The 21,493-nt window shown below is 36.6% G+C and overlaps 1 protein-coding gene across 6 annotated transcripts in view; it reads right to left on the bottom strand.

Moving 5' to 3' along the window:
* Positions 1–15,539: 15,539 nt before the first annotated feature.
* FERMT2 (FERM domain containing kindlin 2) overlaps positions 15,540–21,493 on the bottom strand; it is a 131,411-nt gene continuing 125,457 nt past the window's right edge. For all 6 annotated transcript variants that reach the window (XM_007473238.3, XM_007473237.3, XM_001362466.5 and 3 more), the window contains 2 exons: positions 18,050–18,191; positions 15,540–16,815 (listed from right to left, as the gene is read on the bottom strand). In XM_007473238.3, coding sequence (XP_007473300.1) covers positions 16,642–16,815; positions 18,050–18,191 — 316 coding nt within the window. In that variant the 3' untranslated portion in view covers positions 15,540–16,641. The remainder of the gene's footprint in view (positions 16,816–18,049; positions 18,192–21,493) is intronic.

The following is a 21,493-nucleotide window of genomic DNA, read 5'->3' as shown; positions in this document are numbered from 1 at the left end:
ATGATTAATTTCTAAGACTGATGCATATGATTTTGGAAAATCACAAATGGTTCTGAAAGGTACCTTGTGGAATTGTGTGAAATGATTTTCAAGTGATTCAATGTTCAAAATTGTCTATCAGTTGTATAAGATTCCACATAAGATTGATTCTGAACTTAAAGATGAGAGAACTGTTAGTTCTCACTGATATTTGAAATGAACAATGATTAGAGATTTGAATGTTTGGACATACTTAAAATGTTTTTTATTTGAGTTAACAGTTAATTGAGAATTGACTGAATGTAATGAATAGTCAGCCTGATGCAGAAGGGGATTTTTACTTTGAAGAAGCAGAAGAGGAATAAACTCTTCTGGCTACTTAATGAATGTAAGGTTTTAATAAAATCAGTGCCAACTGTGTAAGAATTTAGCACCAGTCTAGAAGAAGATGTCATGCAATATAGAGATGATTTTGTATGATCTAAATTTTGGTTAGACAAAAAATATTGTGAAAATGTTATTCTAGTACATGCAACGAGTGAAAATGTAATGAACATTGGAGAATGAGAAATTGGAAGATGTGAAATGAAATATGTATTCAAAAAGGATTTCTGAATTTGTAAACATTTGTTGTAACCAATTGGGATCTACGAATTATTACCAAAATATGTACCGTGGGTAAAAAAATAATTTTATTACTAAATTAAATATGGATTTAAATATAATTTGTGTATAGAATGTAATTTTGTGTAAACAAAGATGATGAATGAATTTGTGCTGTGAAGAAAATTAATATCTGAGGTGAATTGAAAAAGATAATATGTAAAAATATGATATGTAAATGATGATGCAATTTATAAGAAGAATGAGAATCAGGGCTCTTCTGAGCCACTAATAGCAGGGGAGAGAATACATGGTGGAAATTGAGTGCTGGAATAAACAAGTCCTAGAAGGTGTGAATTTTAGAATTACCCCACCCTGCTTAGTCTTTAGAATTTTAGCAACCAGAAATATATCCACCCCCAATTAAGGATTAAGTGTTGGGGAGGAAGGTGTATGACTCCCATGTCCTAGCAAGTGACAAATCAGAAACAACTGACTGACCCCTTGGGCTGTCCAAAGCCAATTTTAAATCATCATTGGTACATATAAGACACAGGAAGTGATGTAAAGAATGGCCTTTATATTTGGCATCACTTTCTGTGAGAGACTTGGTGGGAGCTCAGATGTGAGACCTCAAACTGCTTCCCTTAGACCAGCCGTTCTCTGGGGTCACGACCCCAGTGGGGGTTGAATGACCAAAACACAGGGGTCGCCTAAAGCCATCAGAAAATACATGTTTCTGATGGCTTTAGCCGCTGAGAAATCATACTACTTTACAGCAAGATCTCGGAAAGAACATGGACCCTGCTGCCTGCACATTGTACTAATATTAGTTACCTATCAGCAGCCCTCCCCCTATGAGGGGCGATGGATTTACCCTGTTGCCTGGAGGCAGGACTCAAACAGAGACCCAGAGAGAGCACCCAGGCTCTGGCTCCAGAGGGGTTAAGAACGAATCCTGGAGTGGATAACTCCTGGAGCAGTAACAGAGCCAAGTAACCCAAGCACAGTGAAGCCTCAGCTCGATCTGGAGTAAGATGACAGGAAGAAAGCAACATCTGTGGACCCCCATCCCAGGCAGGACTTACCTCTTGCCCCAGCACTCAGGCTGCCTCCTGCTGGATTAATATTTCTCAACATATAATTAAATATTGTTTTTGTGATTAATCACTATGTTTAAATTATATTTGATTAATAGCAATAAGAATGCATAATGCATATCAGGTATTTACATTCCAAATCATAACTGTAGCAAAATTACAGTTTTGAAGTAGCCACCAAAATAATTTTGGGGGGTCACCACAACATGAGGAACTGTATTGTGGGGTCATGGCATTATAAAGGTTGAGAACCACTGCCTTAGACAATCACGTAGTGAGTTATGAGGCTGAGTCCCCTTTCCTTAGCTTTTCTGGAGGCAAGAGCCTCTGGGAAGGCCCCTTGGCTGAGGCCTCTGAACTCCTAATGGGTTCAGACCAGGCCAGGGAAGCTATCCTTCCCTTTTCCCTCTCTCTCTTTCTCTCATTCTTAATTTCTTCCTTCTATTGTAAATAAGCCACCATAAAATTCCATTCTGACGTGAGTATTTCATTGGGATTTAGAATTTAAATCCATGGTGACCAACTAAAAATATATTTAGTCTCAACCCTAAAATATACCCCTAACAGTATGGCTAATCCATGAAGATTGTGACCACTACCCTCAATTTCCCTGAAAATGTTTTTCCTCTCTCTTTTTACTACCTCCTCTTAAGTATACAATTTAAAACAGCTGCTAGATCAGGTGAGTATAAAACATTTTTTTCTTTTCTCCTTAATTGAATAGAACACAGCCATTTTTAACCTTAAGCAGCAGGGCCCTGAGGTCTTATCTGAGGAAGCTGTTTCCAAATTTCCCTTGCCTTAGGAACAAACAACCCAATTAGTAGACCTTCACTGACAATACCAGCTGGCTAGATTGCTCTTAACTAGCTGTGAGGAAAACCTGGAGAAAGGAGCCCTGCTTCAATCTCTAGCAACAAAAATGGCTAGACCACCAGAGTAAAGGTATTGAGTTTGTTTTTTTTTTTTAAATTTAAGTGTGCTTTGCTCAAAGAGGGAAACACATAGTTCTGGTGGTTTTAACCTGAAGGGGAAGGAGAGACTGGCTTATGGACCCTCCCAAACTTAAAAAAAAAAACCTCAGCCTCAGTCAAAAGGCTTTTTTCTCTGTCTGCCCTTTCACCTAGAAGAGTTTATTGGATGAAAAGGCTTTTAAAAGAGTCTACACCCCTACCTTTTGTTATCACAACCTGACTTTAACCCCTAGCCAGTAGCACCATCTGCTAAAACCAGAATTATAAATACATTTTTAAAAAATATAAAAATTAATACAATGTTATATGAAAATTTCCTACTTTTGAATAATTAGGAACCTTGAAGATTTCAAAATGCCTCCCATTCCTTATGTTCTTGGGTTATTTTATTTTCTATTCCTAAATGTTGTAACAAGAAATGCTACCCTATGAAAATTTGAAGCTAAAATACAGGCAGATATGCAAAACCAATTGGATAATTTTAAATACTTCTTACAGGGTCAAATGGCAAATACTGACCCCACCCAAAACATGTCTGACTCTTACAAGACTGTTTCTGAACCTCTAAATGAGGAAATTCCTTACCCCGAAATGGAGATGGAAGACACCTCTCCTATACCTCAGCTGCAGCACTGTTTGTCTCATTGTCTGCAACTCTTGGCTGACCTTACTTCTCAAGACCCTTGTCCTGAAATCCCAATTTTGCCTGTTCCTTCTCCCACCCCAAAACTAATTCCAGCCCCAAGGAAATCTCATCCTTCTAACAAAACTCTTTCTAGCCAAACTGACTCACTGTTATGAAATTCAACTAGAGACCTTTTTTCTCCTAAGAGAAGTATACAAAAATAGGACTCAGTGGGGATGTGGTGACTCTAAGTCACCATATACCATTTACAATTCAAGGCATAAATGAATTCACATGAAATGTTCCCACAAATGAACAAGATCCAATTATGGTAACAAAAAAAAATGACAGACATTTTTTCAGTATAATTCATCTTCCAAAGATATTGAAAATCTACTCCAGGCTTTATTAATGGAATGTGAGAAAAATAAAATTTCTCATGTCAATAAAGTCCAGGGTACAATGCAGCACATTGGCCATCAAAAGATCCCAAATGAGACTATAACAACTCTGAAGATTATTTACAACTATATTGTTGTAGGCAGGTCATTCTAACTGCTATGAGAGAGTGCTCTGAAAGCACAGATAAATGGACAGAATTTGAAAAAATTAAGCAAAATGATGATGACACACCCTCCAGATTCATGGATAGGCTCATTGAGTTTGGGGGTCAATACCTAGATTTTGACCTTTCTAAAGAAAATTAAATAAGATAAATTAGAAGACACTTTGTCAATAACTCTTGCAAAGTGATCAGGAATTATTTTAAAACTCATTGCCCAAGGTGGCCTGAAATGGGTCTTGATGATTTGAGAAAAACTGCTGTATGTTTCAAAAGTAAACAAAGAAAAAGAGAAAGAGACTAATCATTTCATGTAGACAATTGGGAAATAATTGAAATATTTAAGAGATAAGATTGATAAACAGGAAAAATGGCATGATACTCAACCAATGCCACTTGCCCCTCTCCAAGAATCTAACCATCAATACATTACCTGCTAATTCTGTGAGAAGAAGGGACACAAAATGATGGAGTGTAGAAATTTATTCAAGGCTATCAGAAATAACATGCAGTTTAATAAAAACTACAGAAATAATAACTATAGAAATGACTATTATAATTATAATAGGAATCAGAACTTTAGGAATGAAAATTCCAGAAATAGAAATTGGGAAAATGATAACTCAAACCAACTGACTCCACAACAGTATATCTTAAGTGGACCTCATCCAAAAAATATTTGGGGTGCCACTGCCTCTTTGGGGGTGCCCAAGGAACTTACCAAATATTATGAAGGTGTCCAGGGGAGTTGGGGCACAGGAATCAGAGGATACAACCTTTGATTTTCCAGACCCTGATGTCTTACTATCCGTTGTCCCTATTCACTGCCCCCCCCAATACTTGATGAGCCCCATACTACCTTAAAGGTAGGTAACACTTATAATGATTGTGTTGTGAACACTGGAGTTTCCAGGACTGTATTAGAGAGTACACCTGATTTATATTGCAATTCCATTGACTCAGAGAATGTAATGGGGGTGTCGGGGATATCCTAAAGAGTTAAAAAGTTTTCCCCTAGGAACCCTGTAGGAACCCTAGAAGTATAGTATTCTTTTCCTCTTGATGCCTGAATCCCCTTTAAATTTTCTGGGGAGAGACCTTCTATGCAAACTCAGATCCAAAATAACTTTCTCTCCAGATGGTTCTTTATCATTGGAAGTACCTGAGAAATCTTTAAAATTACTCCCTGTACTTCTCTCAGAGAGCCAGGAGGTGAAGAAGCCTCCAACCTTTGAAATACATGCAGATATACTGGAGTCTCTTTGGGCCACATCTTCTTCAGATGTAGGCTTACTTAAGTCAGCTCTTCCTGTGCAGATTAAAACTAAATCCAGCCCACCTCCTTCCATTCCTCAGTACCCTTTCTCAAAGGAAGCAAAAGAGGGCATTATCCTGGTAATAAACTCATTAATCAATAAGGGAATCATGATTCCCTGTAAATCTCAATACAATACACCCATCCTGCCCATTAAAAAATCAAAATTGGGGCCCAATGGCAAGCAACTCTATAGATTCGTATAGGATTTGAGAACTGTGAACAATCATATTATAAAGAGACAGTCTGTAGTTTCCAACATAAATACTATTATTTCTTCTATTCCTACCACAGCTACATACTTTACAGTAGTAGACTTGTGCTCAGCCTTCTTTTCCATAGCTATACATGAGGATCCAAGGCATATCTTTGCTTTCACCTAAATAAAAAAGGCTATCAATTACATGGACTCATTTTCCCCAGGGGTTTGTGTATGTGTGTGTGTGTGTGTTTATTCACACAAATTTTGAGCCGACACAAATAATATAAAATTTTAAAATAGTAAATTAATGAAATACTTAGATGATCTACTCTTGGCTTCAACAGATGCAGAAGTATGTCAGGAAGATCATAAACATCTTCTTTTGGAACTTCACAAAAGAGGTCATAAGATCTCAAAGGATAAGGTTCAGTGGTGTCTCCCCAAAGTAGAATATTTGGGGTTCATTCTGACTGCTGGTGCCCGTTCTATTTCTCCCAAGTGAATTGAAAATTTTCAAAAATTGAGCACTCCCACCATCAAGAAAGAGTTAAGAGCAATTTCAGGAGCAACAGGGTTTTGTAGACACTGGATCCCTTGCTATGCAGAAATTACTAAGCCTTTTATAGCACAAACAAGGGATTCAGTCTGTGAACCACTTAAATTAGAGCCAGAACACCTGTCAGTTCTGTCAAATATAAAACAGGCTATCCCGTCTGCCCCTGCTCTAGGCATCCCATATTACAACAAACCATTTACTTTATATGTACATGAGTGGAGAGGGGTAGCTTCAGGTGTTTTAACTCAGACTTTGGGACCTTCTCGGCACACAATTGCTTATTATTCTGACCAACTGGACCCAGTAGCATCAGGAGCACCACCATATCTTAGAGGAGTAGTTTCTACAGCCTTACTAGTGACAAAAACTGTTGATCTAATATTGGGATGCCCTTTAACAATTATGTGCCCACATGAGGTAGAAGCATTGTTGATAAGGCATAGAACACAGGCATTTTCTGATCAGCTAATTACAAGGTATGAAATAACCCTGTTAAACAATGAAAATATTACTTTAAAATGCTGTACAACTCTTAATCCTGCCACCTTGCTTCCAGATCTTTCAATTTCAGGAGAACCGTTACACAGTTGTGAAACACTAGTGTCCATGGCAGAAAAGCCTCGAGATAATCTCTTGGACACTCCCTTAGACAACTCAGATCTGGTCTTATCTCCTGATGGTTCTTCTTTTATGAGGGATGGCATATGCTACACTGGAGCTGTTGAAGTCACAGAATTTGCCACTGAGTGGTTAGCTTCACTGCCATCAAATATTAGTGCTCAGGGTGTAGAACTCATAGCCCTGAAACATTCTTGCATAATTGCCACAGAAAAAAAAAGGCAACAATTTATACAGATTCTAGATATGCTTTTGGCATTTGCCACTAAGTTTGTATGCCATGTCTCCAGAGATGATTTTTAACCTCACCTGGAAAATCTATAACTAATGCAGGAATTATTAATGAAGTTCTTTCTGCTCTCCAGCTTCCTGAAGCCCTAGCTATGGTTCATTGCTCTGCCCATACAGGTGGTACTAACCCTGTCTCTAGGGGAAATGAATGGACAGATACCACTGCAAACTAGCATCCATAGAAGGGCCTGAGTTAATTTTAACATTAACAACCACTGATGACTTGTGTTTATCAATTTCCTATTATGAAAAGGAAGGGGGAAAATGTAAACAAAAATTTAAAGCAAAACATATTAATGGAGTATGGGCATCATCTGAAGGAAAAACCCTGCTCCCTAGAAGTTTCTATCACCAAATTTGCCAGTATGTTCATAAAAATGGTCACTTTGGTACCCAGGGCATCATGGACTCTGTTATGAGAGTATGCATAGCCCCTGGTGTAACTACTATAGCCTCTAAAGTGTGTACAGCCTGCTCTACCTGCCAAGCATATAACCAACACGCCTTTTGTAGCAAAGCTTTTGGTGGGCACCCTCTGGCTTACATACCTTTTGAGCACCTCCAGATAGATTTCATAATCTTTGGCATTGGCCAAAGGCTGGACATTATAAATTTTATCTAATCATAGTAGATCAACTGACCCAATGGCTGGAAGCATTGCCTACAGCCCAAGAAGGTACATTTAAAAGAGATTATTCCTCTCTTTCGCCTGAAAGCACATATTGATTCAGATGGGGAAGTCATTTTACCAATTCTGTTCTGACTCAGATATATTCTTGTTTGGGGATATCTCCTAAATTCCATGTACCATATCATCCCTAGAGCTCAGGTCAAGTCGAAAGAATGAACCGGGAACTTAAAATTATGAATGGTAAATTATGCACTGAGACACATTTAAAATGGCCTGAAATACTCCCTCTGGCCCCATTTTATCTTAGAAGCAGGACCAGGGGAGACCTACACATCTCACCATTTGAGATGCTTTTTGTACATTAACCTATACAGGCTAAGTCTTTCTCCCTTGCATATACATCACTATTAGGGGGAGATACTTCTATTGCTTCCTATTTACAGGAATTACAGCACAAACTGCATGAATTCCAGGAATCTGGAGTTGCAGTACAAGCAGGACCACTAGACTTTACACTTCATGACCTGAACCCAGAAGACAAGGTGTATATAAATAACTTCCAGCACACTGGAGCAACTCAGCCTTCCTGGGGAGGGCCATTCCAAATATTGCTAACTACTCCAACATCTATAAAAACTGGAGAGAAGGACTCTTGGATTCATTGATCACATGTAAAGAGAGCATCTTCTATTGAAACTGATTGACTAAATCATCATGCACTGGAGATAATAATTTATGGACAAGTGAATATTGTTTTGGGGAAAACGTTGACTTCTTGAATTTTATTTTATTATTGCTTTTCTTTTATTTTGATTAGAATATTTGATTTTTTTCCCTTTTCTCATTTCTTGGACTTAAAGTACATACAATCAATATTATTTTGTATTCTGCAGTAATATAACTTAAATATATATACTTGCTATAATATTAATGCATACACAAAAGCTTTAGACTATGGAAACCTGCCATTTATTGAGAAATGTTATGGGACTGTGATTAAGGTTTGTGTCTGATTCTAGGAAATGGAATCAAAAAAGGAGCTCAGACTTCATCTATACAGTGCCATAGCAGCACAGCCTTAACCTGAATAGTCCCAAAAAGAGCACACAGGTCAAAGAAACAAATCCAGGTGGGATTGATGAATTTCTAAGCCCATACAAAAGGACTTGAACCTAGTAGGAGACTCAAGGTTGCAACACTTGACATATGTTAAGACATAGGACTCCTTGTTTCCACACTCTTTGTGAAATACAGACAAGTACCAAAGTTTGGCTATCATCCTGGCTCCCCCTGTTCCTGAGAATGACAAAAAACAAAACAAAACAAAACAAAACAAAACAAAACAAAACAAAACAAAACAAAACAAAACAAAACAACAGAGAATGATACTTCCCTATCACACAAACACAAATCTAGTCCTTTTTTCTCTCTTATACTATGGCAACTTCCTGTAGTCTTGGCTACAAATGGGTAAGTCAGGGGTCCCCAAACTATGGCCCACAGGCCACATGCGGCCCCATGAGGCCATTTATCCAGGCTCCACCACACTTCCAGAAGGGGTACCTCTTTCATTGGTGGTCAGTCAGAAGAGCACTGTATGTGGTGGCACTGCAAAGAATGGCATCATTCACATACAGTATAACTTCCAGTGGCATAATCCTTTGCGTGGCACCTTGTTCTCAACAAGGTGCCACGCAAAGGATTATGTGGCTGCACAATGGAAGATGTCAGCATGGTGAGAGGTGATCTGGGGGAGGGGATTCTGCACTGTGTATACTGCTGCCCACTATAGTGGTGACAGTGATGGGCCAGTGCAAGGTGTGACAGGCCCATCACAGCCAGCTCTGCAGCCTCTGATATCCCAGTGGTATACAGATTTGTTCACAATTTTTTTTTTAATAGTCTGGCCTTCCAACAGTTTGAGGGACAGTGAACTGGCCCAATGTATAAAAAGTTTGGGGACCCCTGGGGTAAGTGAAACATTACTGCATTTTGTCCTAAAGACTTGTGGGATAAAAAATTACTTATTTGGACCCTAATATAAGGGCATACTATGAATTTATTCTTGTTTACTCAAAATTTTATGTACATAGATTTTGATATTTTGATTCTGATTTTGAATTTTTTTCTCTTTCTCCTGAAAGTTTCTTCCATTTTTTTTTGTTTTGGGGTTTTTCCTCTTCTTTTGAAATATTGACTCATACACCCCTATAACTCAACCATGTATCCTGAGCTGAACTGGGTGTTCTCAACACCCACTTCAGGGGGAGGATTGTATTTTCATAAAAATCCAAGACTTAAAATATTTTTTTGAGAAAGGTCTTCAAGGAAAGAAGCTTGCTAACTCCTAAAATCCAGAGAATGAACTATTTGCAGAAAGATGCCTGCAAAACCTACACTACATCAAGAAGATCCAGAATGAACTTTGGGGTGAGGTTGATTGAACTGAAGGTTGATTGCACATTTATTTGAATGTATACTCTTAAGCGAAAGGATGACTGCCTCCTAATTGTTTTTTGTCAACTCGCCCAGCAAAACATTGATTTTGCTGTCTCTATCTGCTATTCCTCTATTATCTCTAACTATTGTAGTTTCCTCTTAGAAAGTGAAATTTTTGTATGCACTTATAGTTAGAAGATTTAGAGAGACGAGATGATAATGTTAAGTGATTAATTGGGGAGACTAGTCTCCCAATCATCATCAGGGGAGAATTGTGATTTTTTAGAATTACTCCAACCTTTAGGATTTTAGCAACCAGCAATGTTTACACCCCCACATAAGGTTTAAGTGTAGGGAAAGGTCTATGACCCCTGTGTGCTAACAAGTGACAAATCAGAAACAAATGACTGACCAATGGCTGTCCAAAGCCTAAAATTGGCATTGGTACATGTAAGACACAGGAAGTGGTGTAAAGAATGGCCATTATATTTGGCATCACTTCCTGTGAGAGACTTGGTGGTGTAACTTGACTTGGAGGAGCTCAAGTGTGACACCTCAGACTGCTTCCCTTAGATAATCACCTAGTGAGTTATAAGGCTGAGTCCCCTTTCCTTAGCTTTTCTGAAGGCAAGAGCCTCTGGGAAGGCCCCTTGGCTGAGGCCTCTGAACTCCTGATGGGTTCAGACCAGGCCAGAGAAGCTATCCTTCCCTTTTCCCTCTCTCTCTTTCTCTCATTCTTAATTTCTTCCTTCTATTGTAAATAAGCCACCATAAAATTCCATTCTGACGTATTTCATTGGGATTTAGAATTTAAATTCCTAGGGACCAACTAAAAATATATTTAGTCTCAACCCTAAAATTTACCTCTATCAAAGGTGAGAGATGTAGAATAAGCACATGAAAGACATAAGATATAAGAGCTTTAATGAAATATGGGGCCTCTTTATGAGAGCCAAAAGACAGACATGTTGTATGAACAATATAAGTGTTATATTATATAATAACAATGTGAAGGTGTTAGAAGAGAAAATAGAGAATTTGGATTCTGCTTGAAGCAGAAGATTGAAGGGGGAAAAGAGTGGATGTTTAGGGATTAAGGAAGTTTATGATAGAGCAAGAGAAAGTCTTTTGAAGACCACGGTAAGGCAAACATGAATAAGGTATAGAACAAAGAAATAAAGAATTGATGTTTACTTTATGAAGTTAAAGGAGAACATTTATTTTAGGTAAATTTGAAATAAGATTTTTTTAAACCATTAGAATAAGTAAACAAGTAAGCAGGAAGCTTGTTTGAAATGATGGGAAAAAATGAAATTGGAACACTAAAAAAAAAGATTTTCTCTCAACTTTGAGTAGAATTTTTGCTATTTAAGATAAAAGATTTTTAGGAATCACACCTAATGTTACCGTGAGCTTGGAATGCAAGTATGGCTGTTTAAAAAGTGAACCACCATTTGAAGAGAACAAGAAGATACTCAGAGCACAAGTGAAAGTCCTTATAGGAAGTTGAGAAGAGGATCTCTGAAACTGAGGTAGAATTCTTCTGACTTGGTAAGGCACACCAGATTCTGATGGTCCCTGGGTAAAAGTTATGGCATGAGCCAGTTGTAATAATTAAAATGGGTTTGACAAATATAAGAATTAAAAAATATTGTTGTGGTCACTATTTATGATAATTGACTCTTCAGTCAAAAGGCTGTTAGTAGCCTTAATAGCTTTATTATATAGCAAGGTAGAGATAATAAAGTGGGAAATGTAGGAAGCAGGTAGAAAATATTGCCTAGATAAATTCCCTAAGTCCAGATCCATGTGCCTCACCAAAGAGAACATCCCACTGAAGAGAAGATTTGAAAGGTCAGTGTCTCTGGCCAGGGTCTCCTCAACCCAAGGGAGTTACCAAAACTGAACTCCTCAAGCCACCAACACAGAATCACCATGCAGAAGAATCCCTCTTTCAGAAAGAGTCACCAACACTAGAAATCCAGCGCAGAGACACCAATGCAGATATCCTCCCTCAGCAAGAGCCACCAAGGCAGCAGTATAAAGAGGGAAACTATAAGTAAATTAGGTGAACACAGAATAGTATACCTGTCAGATCAATGGGAGAGGAAAGAATTAGAATATTACAAGGAATAGACTATTACAAAATGTAAAATGAACAATTTTGATTACATCAAATTAAAAAGGTTTTGTACAAACAAAACCAATGCAACCAAAATTACAAGGAAAGCAACAAATTAGGGGGAAAATCTTTAAAACAAAAACCTCTGAAAAAGGTCCAATTTCTCAAACATATAAAGAACTAAATCAGTTGTACAAAAAAATCAAGCCATCCCAGAATTGATAAATAGGCAAGGGACACGAATAGGCAATTTTCAGATCAAGAAATCAAAAGTATCAATAAGCTCATGAAAAAATGTCCTAATTATCTTGTTAGAGAAATGCAAATAAAAACAACTCTGAGGTTTTTTTCACTTCATACCCAGCAGATTGGCTAATGTGACAGCAAAGGAAAGTAATGAATGCTGAAGGGGATGTGGCAAAATTGGGACATTAATGCATTGCTGGTGGAATTTTGAATTGATTCAACCATTCTGGAAGACAATTTAGAATTATGTCCAAAGGGCTTTAAATGACTGCTTGCCCTTTGATCCAGCCATAACTGCTGGATTTGTACCCCAGAGAGATAAACAGGAAAAACACATGTACAAAAAAATATTTATAGCCGCACTCTTTGTGGTGGCAAAAAAATGGAAAATATGGGAACGCCTTCGATTGGGGAGTGGCTAAAGAAATTGTAGTATCTGTTGGTGATGGAATACTATTGTGCTAAAAGGAATAATGAACTGGAGAAATTCTATGTGAAATTCTATGTGGAACAACCTCCCAGAATTGATGCAGAGCAAAAGGACCAGAACCAGGAGAATGTAGTTCACAAAGACTGATACACTGTGGTACAATCAAATGTAATGGACTTCTTGACTAGCAGCAGTGCAATCATTCAGGACAATTCTGATGGACTCATGAGAAAGAATGCTATCCACATGCAGAAAAAGAATTGTAGGAGTAGAAACCCAGAAGAAAAAACATTTTCTTAATCACATAGTTCGATGGAAATATGATTGTGGATGTAGACTCTAAATGATCACTCTATTGCAAATATTAATAATATGAAAATAGGTCTTGATCAATGATACATGTAAAACTCAATGGAATTGCTCATTGGCTATGGGAGGGGGGTAGGAAAAGAATATAAATCATGTAACCATGGGAAAATATTCTAAATTAATAAATGAATTTTTAAAAAATAAGACTATAAGATATCTGGCTTTTGAAGCTCTCTATAGCCTGACCACAGAACATCCAGCTTTATCTCCCACTACTTTGTATGAAACCTAATTCCTATCAAATGGAAACCATTTGCTCTTCCCCAAATGCCCATTTCTACATTCATGTCTTTGCTTTCCACTCATTCTCCTTAGAATTTACTCTCCTTACCATTTTTTACTTATTGAAATTCTTCCTATTGTGTGAGATGAGATTCTGTGTAATTCTCAAGAGTAGTATTTGGCTTGTAACCCCAATTTTCAAGACCCCTGAGTATATTCCTTAGACAAAAACTGTCCCCCTACCTCCATAAAATTTTCAGTTTTCCTGACCTATTTTCAAAAAACCTTGAGACGAGTTTATCTGTAGCCTGGGAAACTTGCCTACTCTAGGGTGAAGGAAGAAACAATGTGGAAGTTTCAAAAGTGTCTTTAATGACCCAGCTTGGAAATCTCATGATAGTCATGTTGGGGTCTTTAGGGGTATGTAATGTTGAAAATCACATGCTCAAGATTTGAAATGTCACAGCCCCACCTCACCCTGTCTCATGCAATTGGACAGAGGGAACGATAATTTTGCATTAATACTATTATAAAAGTCTGTGCGTACACAGAAAGGATATTTTTGCCCTGAGCAAGCAGCTTATGTGGGTAGAATCCATTTTCCTTTCCTATCTCCTTCCCCACCCCTCCCTTTCCCTCTGTCCACTGTTTTCTCTGCCAGCATCTTATCAAGTTTCCTGTCTGCTCATTAGCGATTTCTGGGGATGCAAGCTCCCCCATAATTCCACACACTATTTTTTAGGATCAAGCTTGTATGACAACTTCACTGAGGTGCCATCTTAGATCATCCTAGACAGAAGTATTCTTTCCCTCAATTTTGCATACATCTTCATACTCTTGACATAGTTATTTGCAGATATTTATCTCTCCTATGAGAGAAAACATGAAATTACCTTAGAGTCTGAAAAACCCGAGTTCAAATTCTGCTTCTGACACATCTATGGGTTTAAGTTGCAAAATATTATGTAAGTTTTTTTATTCTTCATTAGACAGGTTCACCCCCCCCCCCAAAAAAAAGTTTAACTTGCCCCTCCGTGTATGCCCTTAAATGATATGTTTTAGAATTTTACCATGTAGCCAATTGAACTTCCTCTTCTTATAATTATGGAAATCACTTTTTAAAAATCAGGATACTAACAACACCTGTCTAATCTTGTGGCATGTCTAATTCCTTAAAGATCATGACCAGTATTAGCAATCATTTGCAAGTTCTTTCAGTATCCTGGAATGTCATTTGTCAAATGATTTGAATTCACTTAAGGTAGATAATTCCTTCCCCTTTCTTGTGGTTTAATCACATTTTAAGTCTTTCTACCCAAGGTCTTTCTCCATGATGCACAAAAACCAGAAGCAAAATAGAAATTGAATAGTTTCATTTTCTCAGTTGTCACTATTTTCAAATTCACTTTGGTAAGGAATGAATTGTTTAATCCAAAGTGGTGATAGTTTGTTGTTGGGGTTTTTTTTAATCCCTTACTTTCTATCTTAGAATCAATACTGTGAATTGGTTCTAAGGCAGAAGAGTGGTAAGGGCTAGGCAATGGGGGCTGAGTGACTTGCCCAGGGCCACACAGCTAGGAAGTGTCTGAGGTCAAATTTGAACTCAGGACCTCCCATATGTAGGCCTGGCTCTCAACCCACTGAGTCACCTAGCTGCCTCAAAGGTGTGGGGATTTGGGGGGGAAGGGGAGAGGGAGGAGGGTCTGTGGAGGAGTGCGGTGAGGTGGAGGGTGAAGAACAATCATTTTGTTGTCCTTAACAATTTACAGAAGTCCCAGATCACACAGCTTTAACCTTGATTTTCTTCTTAGTGGATCAGCCACTCTTATATTCATCCTCTATTGCATGAGCTTGATTCCAGAATCTGCGCAGGACTTAATAGGCTTAACAGACAGCCATCATGCAATGATATTGATTATGTTAAGCTCCAACTTATTTTCTTGATCAGAAGTTAATAACTGCATCATGTGAATTTTTCTTGAAAATCATGATACAACTTCCATTTTAAGAACATCAGACTATAGGATTCATGCCCATATCTGTATCCTTTTGAAATTTGATCTCATGGAGTGAATTTATTACAGGACACTAATCTTATTAGATGTTTTCAAGACTCAATATTCTTTCAAAAAAGATGAAAGAGTATTTTTCTTTTTACATTTAACAGGGGGGGAAATTAAACAAAATTAGAAACATAAAAAAATGAAAAGGTAAAAATTCAGTTTTGGTAAATATAACAGAAAAGAAACAGTAAATGAAAGATTCTGCTTTTATTTAAAATAAAATGCAAACATTAAATGAAAGATTTCACTTTTATTTAAAATAAAATGCATTTATACAGTTTTGAAACTGTAGGATGTTGAACAATACTGGTAATCCACTTCTCAGCTCCTTTCTGGCTTACATGGGTTAGAAATTCTCTAACAAGTACCAATGCAAACTGCAAGAGCACAACAGGCTAGAAAATGCCATGTTCTGACATTAGAGTGAAGGACATTGTGGCATAATCACATTAGTTATAATGAAGTCATACTTAATTTAGCAGAGATAAAAAATGCATTGTTATTATTAGTTTCTATGAAATTGATAATTTTAAAAAGCATATAATTAACGGTGATACTTTAAATCTAAGCCATTTTCCCTTGTTGATCAGTGAGACTAGTTTTAAAAAACTGTACAATTTTATAAAATTTGTGTTTGTACATTAGTTACACAAAATGCATACTTCATAAACCTTTACTTCATAATTGTACTGTAAATTGCATATTTTAGGCAGATAGTGAATATGCTGGTGAATACTGAAATGATTTCATACAATATGGTAGAAGAATAAAAACAAACACAGGAATGGGAAAGGTTAAGAGAGAAAATAAGTGTAACAGAGTTAACATTATCATCCTTCAATTTCAAACATCTCTTCCAAAATTTCAGGGTATTTATAGCGACAAAATAGTCTAAAACAACGCTACTTTTCCACATGAGGTCAAATAATCAAACATGCTTAAACACGATAAAGAGTCTTCATATAATTTTAAGCCCGGACAGCATTGTAGTAAATGTTTTGCATTTCTTACAACTTGGTTAGCTTAAATCAATCAAATTTAATTCTGAATGTGCTAATCACCTTGAGTTATATATTTATATAGTGTTGCCACATACTATTGTCCATATATAATATCACAACTGCAGACTAATGGATATGCCTTTTAATGAACATATTAACTTCAGATAAGGTAAAAAACTTTTTCATGATGATATATTTCAAGCTTACTTTATTAAGCAGCATATTTCAAATAACAGCTTTTAAAGTTAAATATTGATAATAACTATGAGGTTTCATTATACAATATATTTAACTCACACCCAACCACTTGTAAGTTTGTAGAACATCTCTTCATCTAAACTTTCATTTTGGTCTTTGGCACGTGTAGAGAGGAATATGTAGCCTCCAATGAACTCATGAACTACTTTACAATCCACCTCAGTACAAATGAAAGATAATCGCACTTCATCAGCAAATTCCACTGTCACCTAGGACAAAGTAAAAATGGCTTAAAATGCTTTGTGGTATTAAAATAACGCTATTCATTAATATTTTTTTCATTAATTCCAGCAGTTTATTGGTTTAACTTTATTTTACTGAGGCCAAGCAAATTTATATTATTTACATAATTATTGGCATTCAAAATAACTACTATTTCCAGTAAATAAATCATGACTCTTTCTATTTATTCTTTTTCTGTTCTTGAAAAAAATGAATGTGTTAAACTTTCCCAGTCTCCAAATCTAATCTGGTTATTCAATGAATGAAGGTCTCTTGAAGACTTTGGAGAAAACCTGTATCCTGTGATTTTTGTGAAATGTTTTGGAGATTTAAACTTTATATGTCAGAAAGTTTAATATCCTAGAAATGACAAGTATAGAATGGCATTGCTAAAGATTCAGAAAATTGCATACCAGGACACTCTGATTTCTATGACCAGTCTGAAATAAACCTTTGAAATTGTGTTTTTATGTAACTTGAATATAACTCTTAAAATATACACTGTTAAGGATTTAAGAACTCTGTCCATTTTTAAATATGAACCCCAATGTTAAATGACATAAAGTACACTGGTGATGATGCTTATCTTTATCTATTAAAATGAATAAGAAGAGGAAATGGACCTGAAAACCAATTTCACTGCTGTAATAATTCCTAAGTGAGGAAATTCCCTTTACCAACATAGTACCTTCTCTTCAACTTATACTCTTAAAGTCACCTAGAGCTGGGGTGTCAGACTCGAATACAGTAAAAAAGGAGGCAACTAATCTCTACATAAGAATCCCGGTAAGCTGTACATTGACAATTTTAAAATCATCTATGTTTAATGTATGTTTTATTTTATTTATTTATTTTGATAAATATTTCTCAATTATGCTTTAATATAGTTGGGGTCATGAGGCCTGTGAGCCAAATGCTTTATACCTCCGGTCTAGACTATAAAGAGATTAAGTGGCTTGCAGAGAACACAGCTAGAACTTGAACCCAAGGATTTCTGCATTCAAAGCATCTGTATTCTGCATCGCTTGACACTAGAGTAAGTCTTGAGCAATGTCACATTCTTTTTCCTTTATAATAAAAAAAAGAACTGAGTCTTCTATGCTCAAGGATGTTGCAGAAATAGTACTAAGTTTTTAACAGTACTTTTTACGTCACTTTCATGCAAAAGAGTTATGCAGATAAAAAATTAAAGTGAGAATGTACACAATAGAATTTACTTACCATTTTAATTTCCCAGTTTACATTCCACTGTTTCATGTTGCTGAATCGCCATGTCTTAATTGCATCTCCATTACTGGCATCCATCCTAATAAGTCTATTATAGGCAATGCCAATCAGCTCTTCTTTCTTGCCCCCTTGAAACCTATAAGATTTATTTGTATTACTTCAAAAATACCCACATAAAGTGTCTTTTCGGCTACTTAGTGGGTTTGAATAAATGGACATGCTACTTATATATTTCATATTTATATATGTATGTATAAATGGATGTACACATACATACATATATATGATATAATTCAATTTAATTTATTAATTTAGCAAGTATTTTTTTTAAACACTTACCTTCCATCTTGGAATCAATACTCTGTATTGGTTTCAAGGCAGAAGAGTGTAAGGGCTAGGCAATGGGAGTTAAGTAACTTGCCCAGGGTCACACAGCTAGGAAGTGTCTGAGGCCAAGACCTCCCATCGCTAGGCCTGGTTCCCAATCCACTGAGTCATCCAGCTGCCCCTAGCAAGTATTTTTAATGTGCATTCTATATGCCAGATACTGTGTTAGAAAAGGAAAGTTAAGAGTAGTTTTAGGGGGAAATTTTGAGATGTCTAGCTGACAGCTGCTGATGCAAGTCTGGAGTTCAAAAGACTAGCTATGTGTATAAATTTCGTAGTTGTCTACACAGAACTTAAAGCTGAAACAATGGGAACAGTTGAGATCACCAAGACAGACAGTCAGTCAATAAACATTTATTAAGTGTCTAGAATGTGTCACATATTGTGCTAAGTAATGGGGATACAAAGAAGAGCAAAAGGCATTTCTTACCCTAGAGAAGCTCATATTCTAATGAGTGTTATTGCAAACAACTATGTACAAACAAGCCACCTACAGGTAGAAAGATGACAGTTGAATACATGGATGCTGATGAGATCAGAATGTAGGAAAAAAGAGCCTAGGATGGAAAACTAAAGTACAACCATACAAAACTCTCATACTCCCTCTAGCTAATCATGCTTTCCTATCCTTCTAAGTTGAACTACTTGAACAATACTACATACCACATTCTCTTCTCAAACTTGTTTCTAATCCATCAGAAATCTGGCTTCTGGTTTCATTACTCAACTAAAACACCTCTCTCCAAATGCCAATGATTTTTTAATGCTATTTCCTCCTATATTTCTCCCCTACCCCTCCCTGAGAGCCATCTTATACAACAAGGACTTTTTTTTTTAATGAGGAAGAGAAAAAACAATCAGCAAAAAAGATTAATGTACTGAAAAATGTGAAAAAATACGTAATGATTCATATCCAGAGACCCCCAATTCTGTAAAAGAGTAGGGAGAATTGTTTTCTGGTACCTTAATTAGAGCCATGATCATTCTTGGTAATTTTTGCAACATTTCTTTTCAATTCATTCCTGGTTGTTCCCTCTACTAATATTGTTGTTGGCATTGCATATACTATTTTCTTGGCTCTGCTTACTTCACTCTGCATCAACTCATTTAAGTTTTTCCTTTATTCTCTGTATTTAGCACAGTGATATGTTATTATATTCATTTACCACAATTTGTTTAGCCATTCTCAATTTCTGGACATCTACTTTGTTTCCGGTTTTGTTTTGTTTTTTACTACTGTTAAAAAATGTTCTTAAATATTTTTAGTATAGACAAAGACTTTCTTTTTATCAATGACTACCCTAAGACATCCTAGTAGTGGAATCATTGGGTATATATTTTAGTCACTTTATTTGAATATTTCCAAAATAATTCACAGTATCAGTGATCCTGTAATTGTAATATTTAATAACCTTCTCTTATTCTTTATCTTTCTTTAATCTGACATTTTTGAAACTGTTGCTCTTTTTCCTGGCATTCTCTTCTCTTTAGGATTTATCAACAGTTTTATTTTTGATTCTCTTCTACCTGTCTGACTGCTGCTTTTTTCAGTCTCCTTTGCTCAATTTTCATTCATACCACATCTAACCATGGTGTCCCTCTCAAGGTTCTGTTCTAAGTTTTCTTTTTCTATACTTGGCTATGGCATCTATTTTTATGGGTTCAATTATCATCTCTACCAAGATGATTCCCAAATATTCATATAGAATTTCAGTTTAAAAATTCTTTTTGGACATCTCAAATTGGATGTCTTGTAGGCATCTTGAACTCAACAGAGTAAAACAGAACTCATTCCCTTTCAAATCCTCACCTCATCCTAACTTTCTTATTAGAGCTAAGAGTACCACCATATTCAGGCTTGCAACCTCAGTGTCATCATTTACTTCTTGCTCTTGGTCATGCCATAAAATTCACTTAATCTTCTCTTTGTTTCATTTGCACAGCTACTTCCACGGACTAGGATCTGATGTCTTAACGCAACAGGTATTTAACCATTCTCCTTAACTCAATTCTCTTCCCCTTTAGAATATGAACTTCTTTGGAGCATGAGTATTTTGGCCTTGTTTGAATAGTAATAGTAATTACTTAGTAATTAGTATAGTAAATAGTAAGCACTTAAGTTTATGACACTGAGTGATATAGGAGCAGGATGTAAAAAAGGAGAGTGAGGAATAGTCAGAAATGTAATAAAACAGTCAAGTTAGAAGGGAAACAATAAAAGGAAGGTTGGGGTATAACAAGTTTCTTTGATAAAGGTCTCATTTCTCAAATATATAGAGAACTAAGGCATATTTGTAAGAATACAAATCATTCCCCAATATACAAATGGTCAAAGGATACGAATAAGCAACTTTCAGATGAAGAAATCAAAGCTATCAATAATCAAATGAAAAAATGTCTTAAATTCCAGTTGATTAGAGAAATACAAATTAAAACTCTAAGGCAGGGGTTCCCAAACTATGGCCCGCAGGCCACATGCAGCTCTCTAAGGCCATGTATCCGGTCACCACCGCACTTCCAGAAGGGGCACCTCTTTCACTGGTGGTCAGTGAGAGGAGCAATGTATGTGGTGGCGTCACAAAGCAAGGTGCCTCTTACATAACAGTACTACTTTCAGTGACATAATCGTTTGTGTGGAGCCATAGAACAAGGCGCTGTGCAAAGGATTATGTGGCTGCAAAATGGAAGATGCCAGCATGGAGAGTGGTGATCTGGGGGAGGAGAATTCCACACTGTGTATACTGCTGCCGGGTTAGAGTTAGGTATTTATAGTCTGGCCCTCCAATGGTCTGAGGGACAATGAACTGGTCCCCTATTTAAAAAGTTTGGGGACTCCTGCTCAAAGGTATCACCTCACACTTATCAAACTGGCTAATATGACAGTAAAGGAAAGTGAAAAATGTGGCAAAATTGGGACACTAATGTATTGTTGGTGGAGTTGTGAAATGATTCAACCATTCTGTAGGCCAATTTGGAATTATGCCCAAAGGGTTATAAAACAAAGCACATCCTTTGATCCAGTAATATTAGGTCTGTATCCTAGAGAGATAA

This window comes from Monodelphis domestica, chromosome 1 (assembly GCF_027887165.1).
Source record: "Monodelphis domestica isolate mMonDom1 chromosome 1, mMonDom1.pri, whole genome shotgun sequence".
Lineage (NCBI taxonomy): Eukaryota > Metazoa > Chordata > Mammalia > Didelphimorphia > Didelphidae > Monodelphis > Monodelphis domestica.
This window is presented reverse-complemented; position numbering and strand designations above follow the sequence as displayed.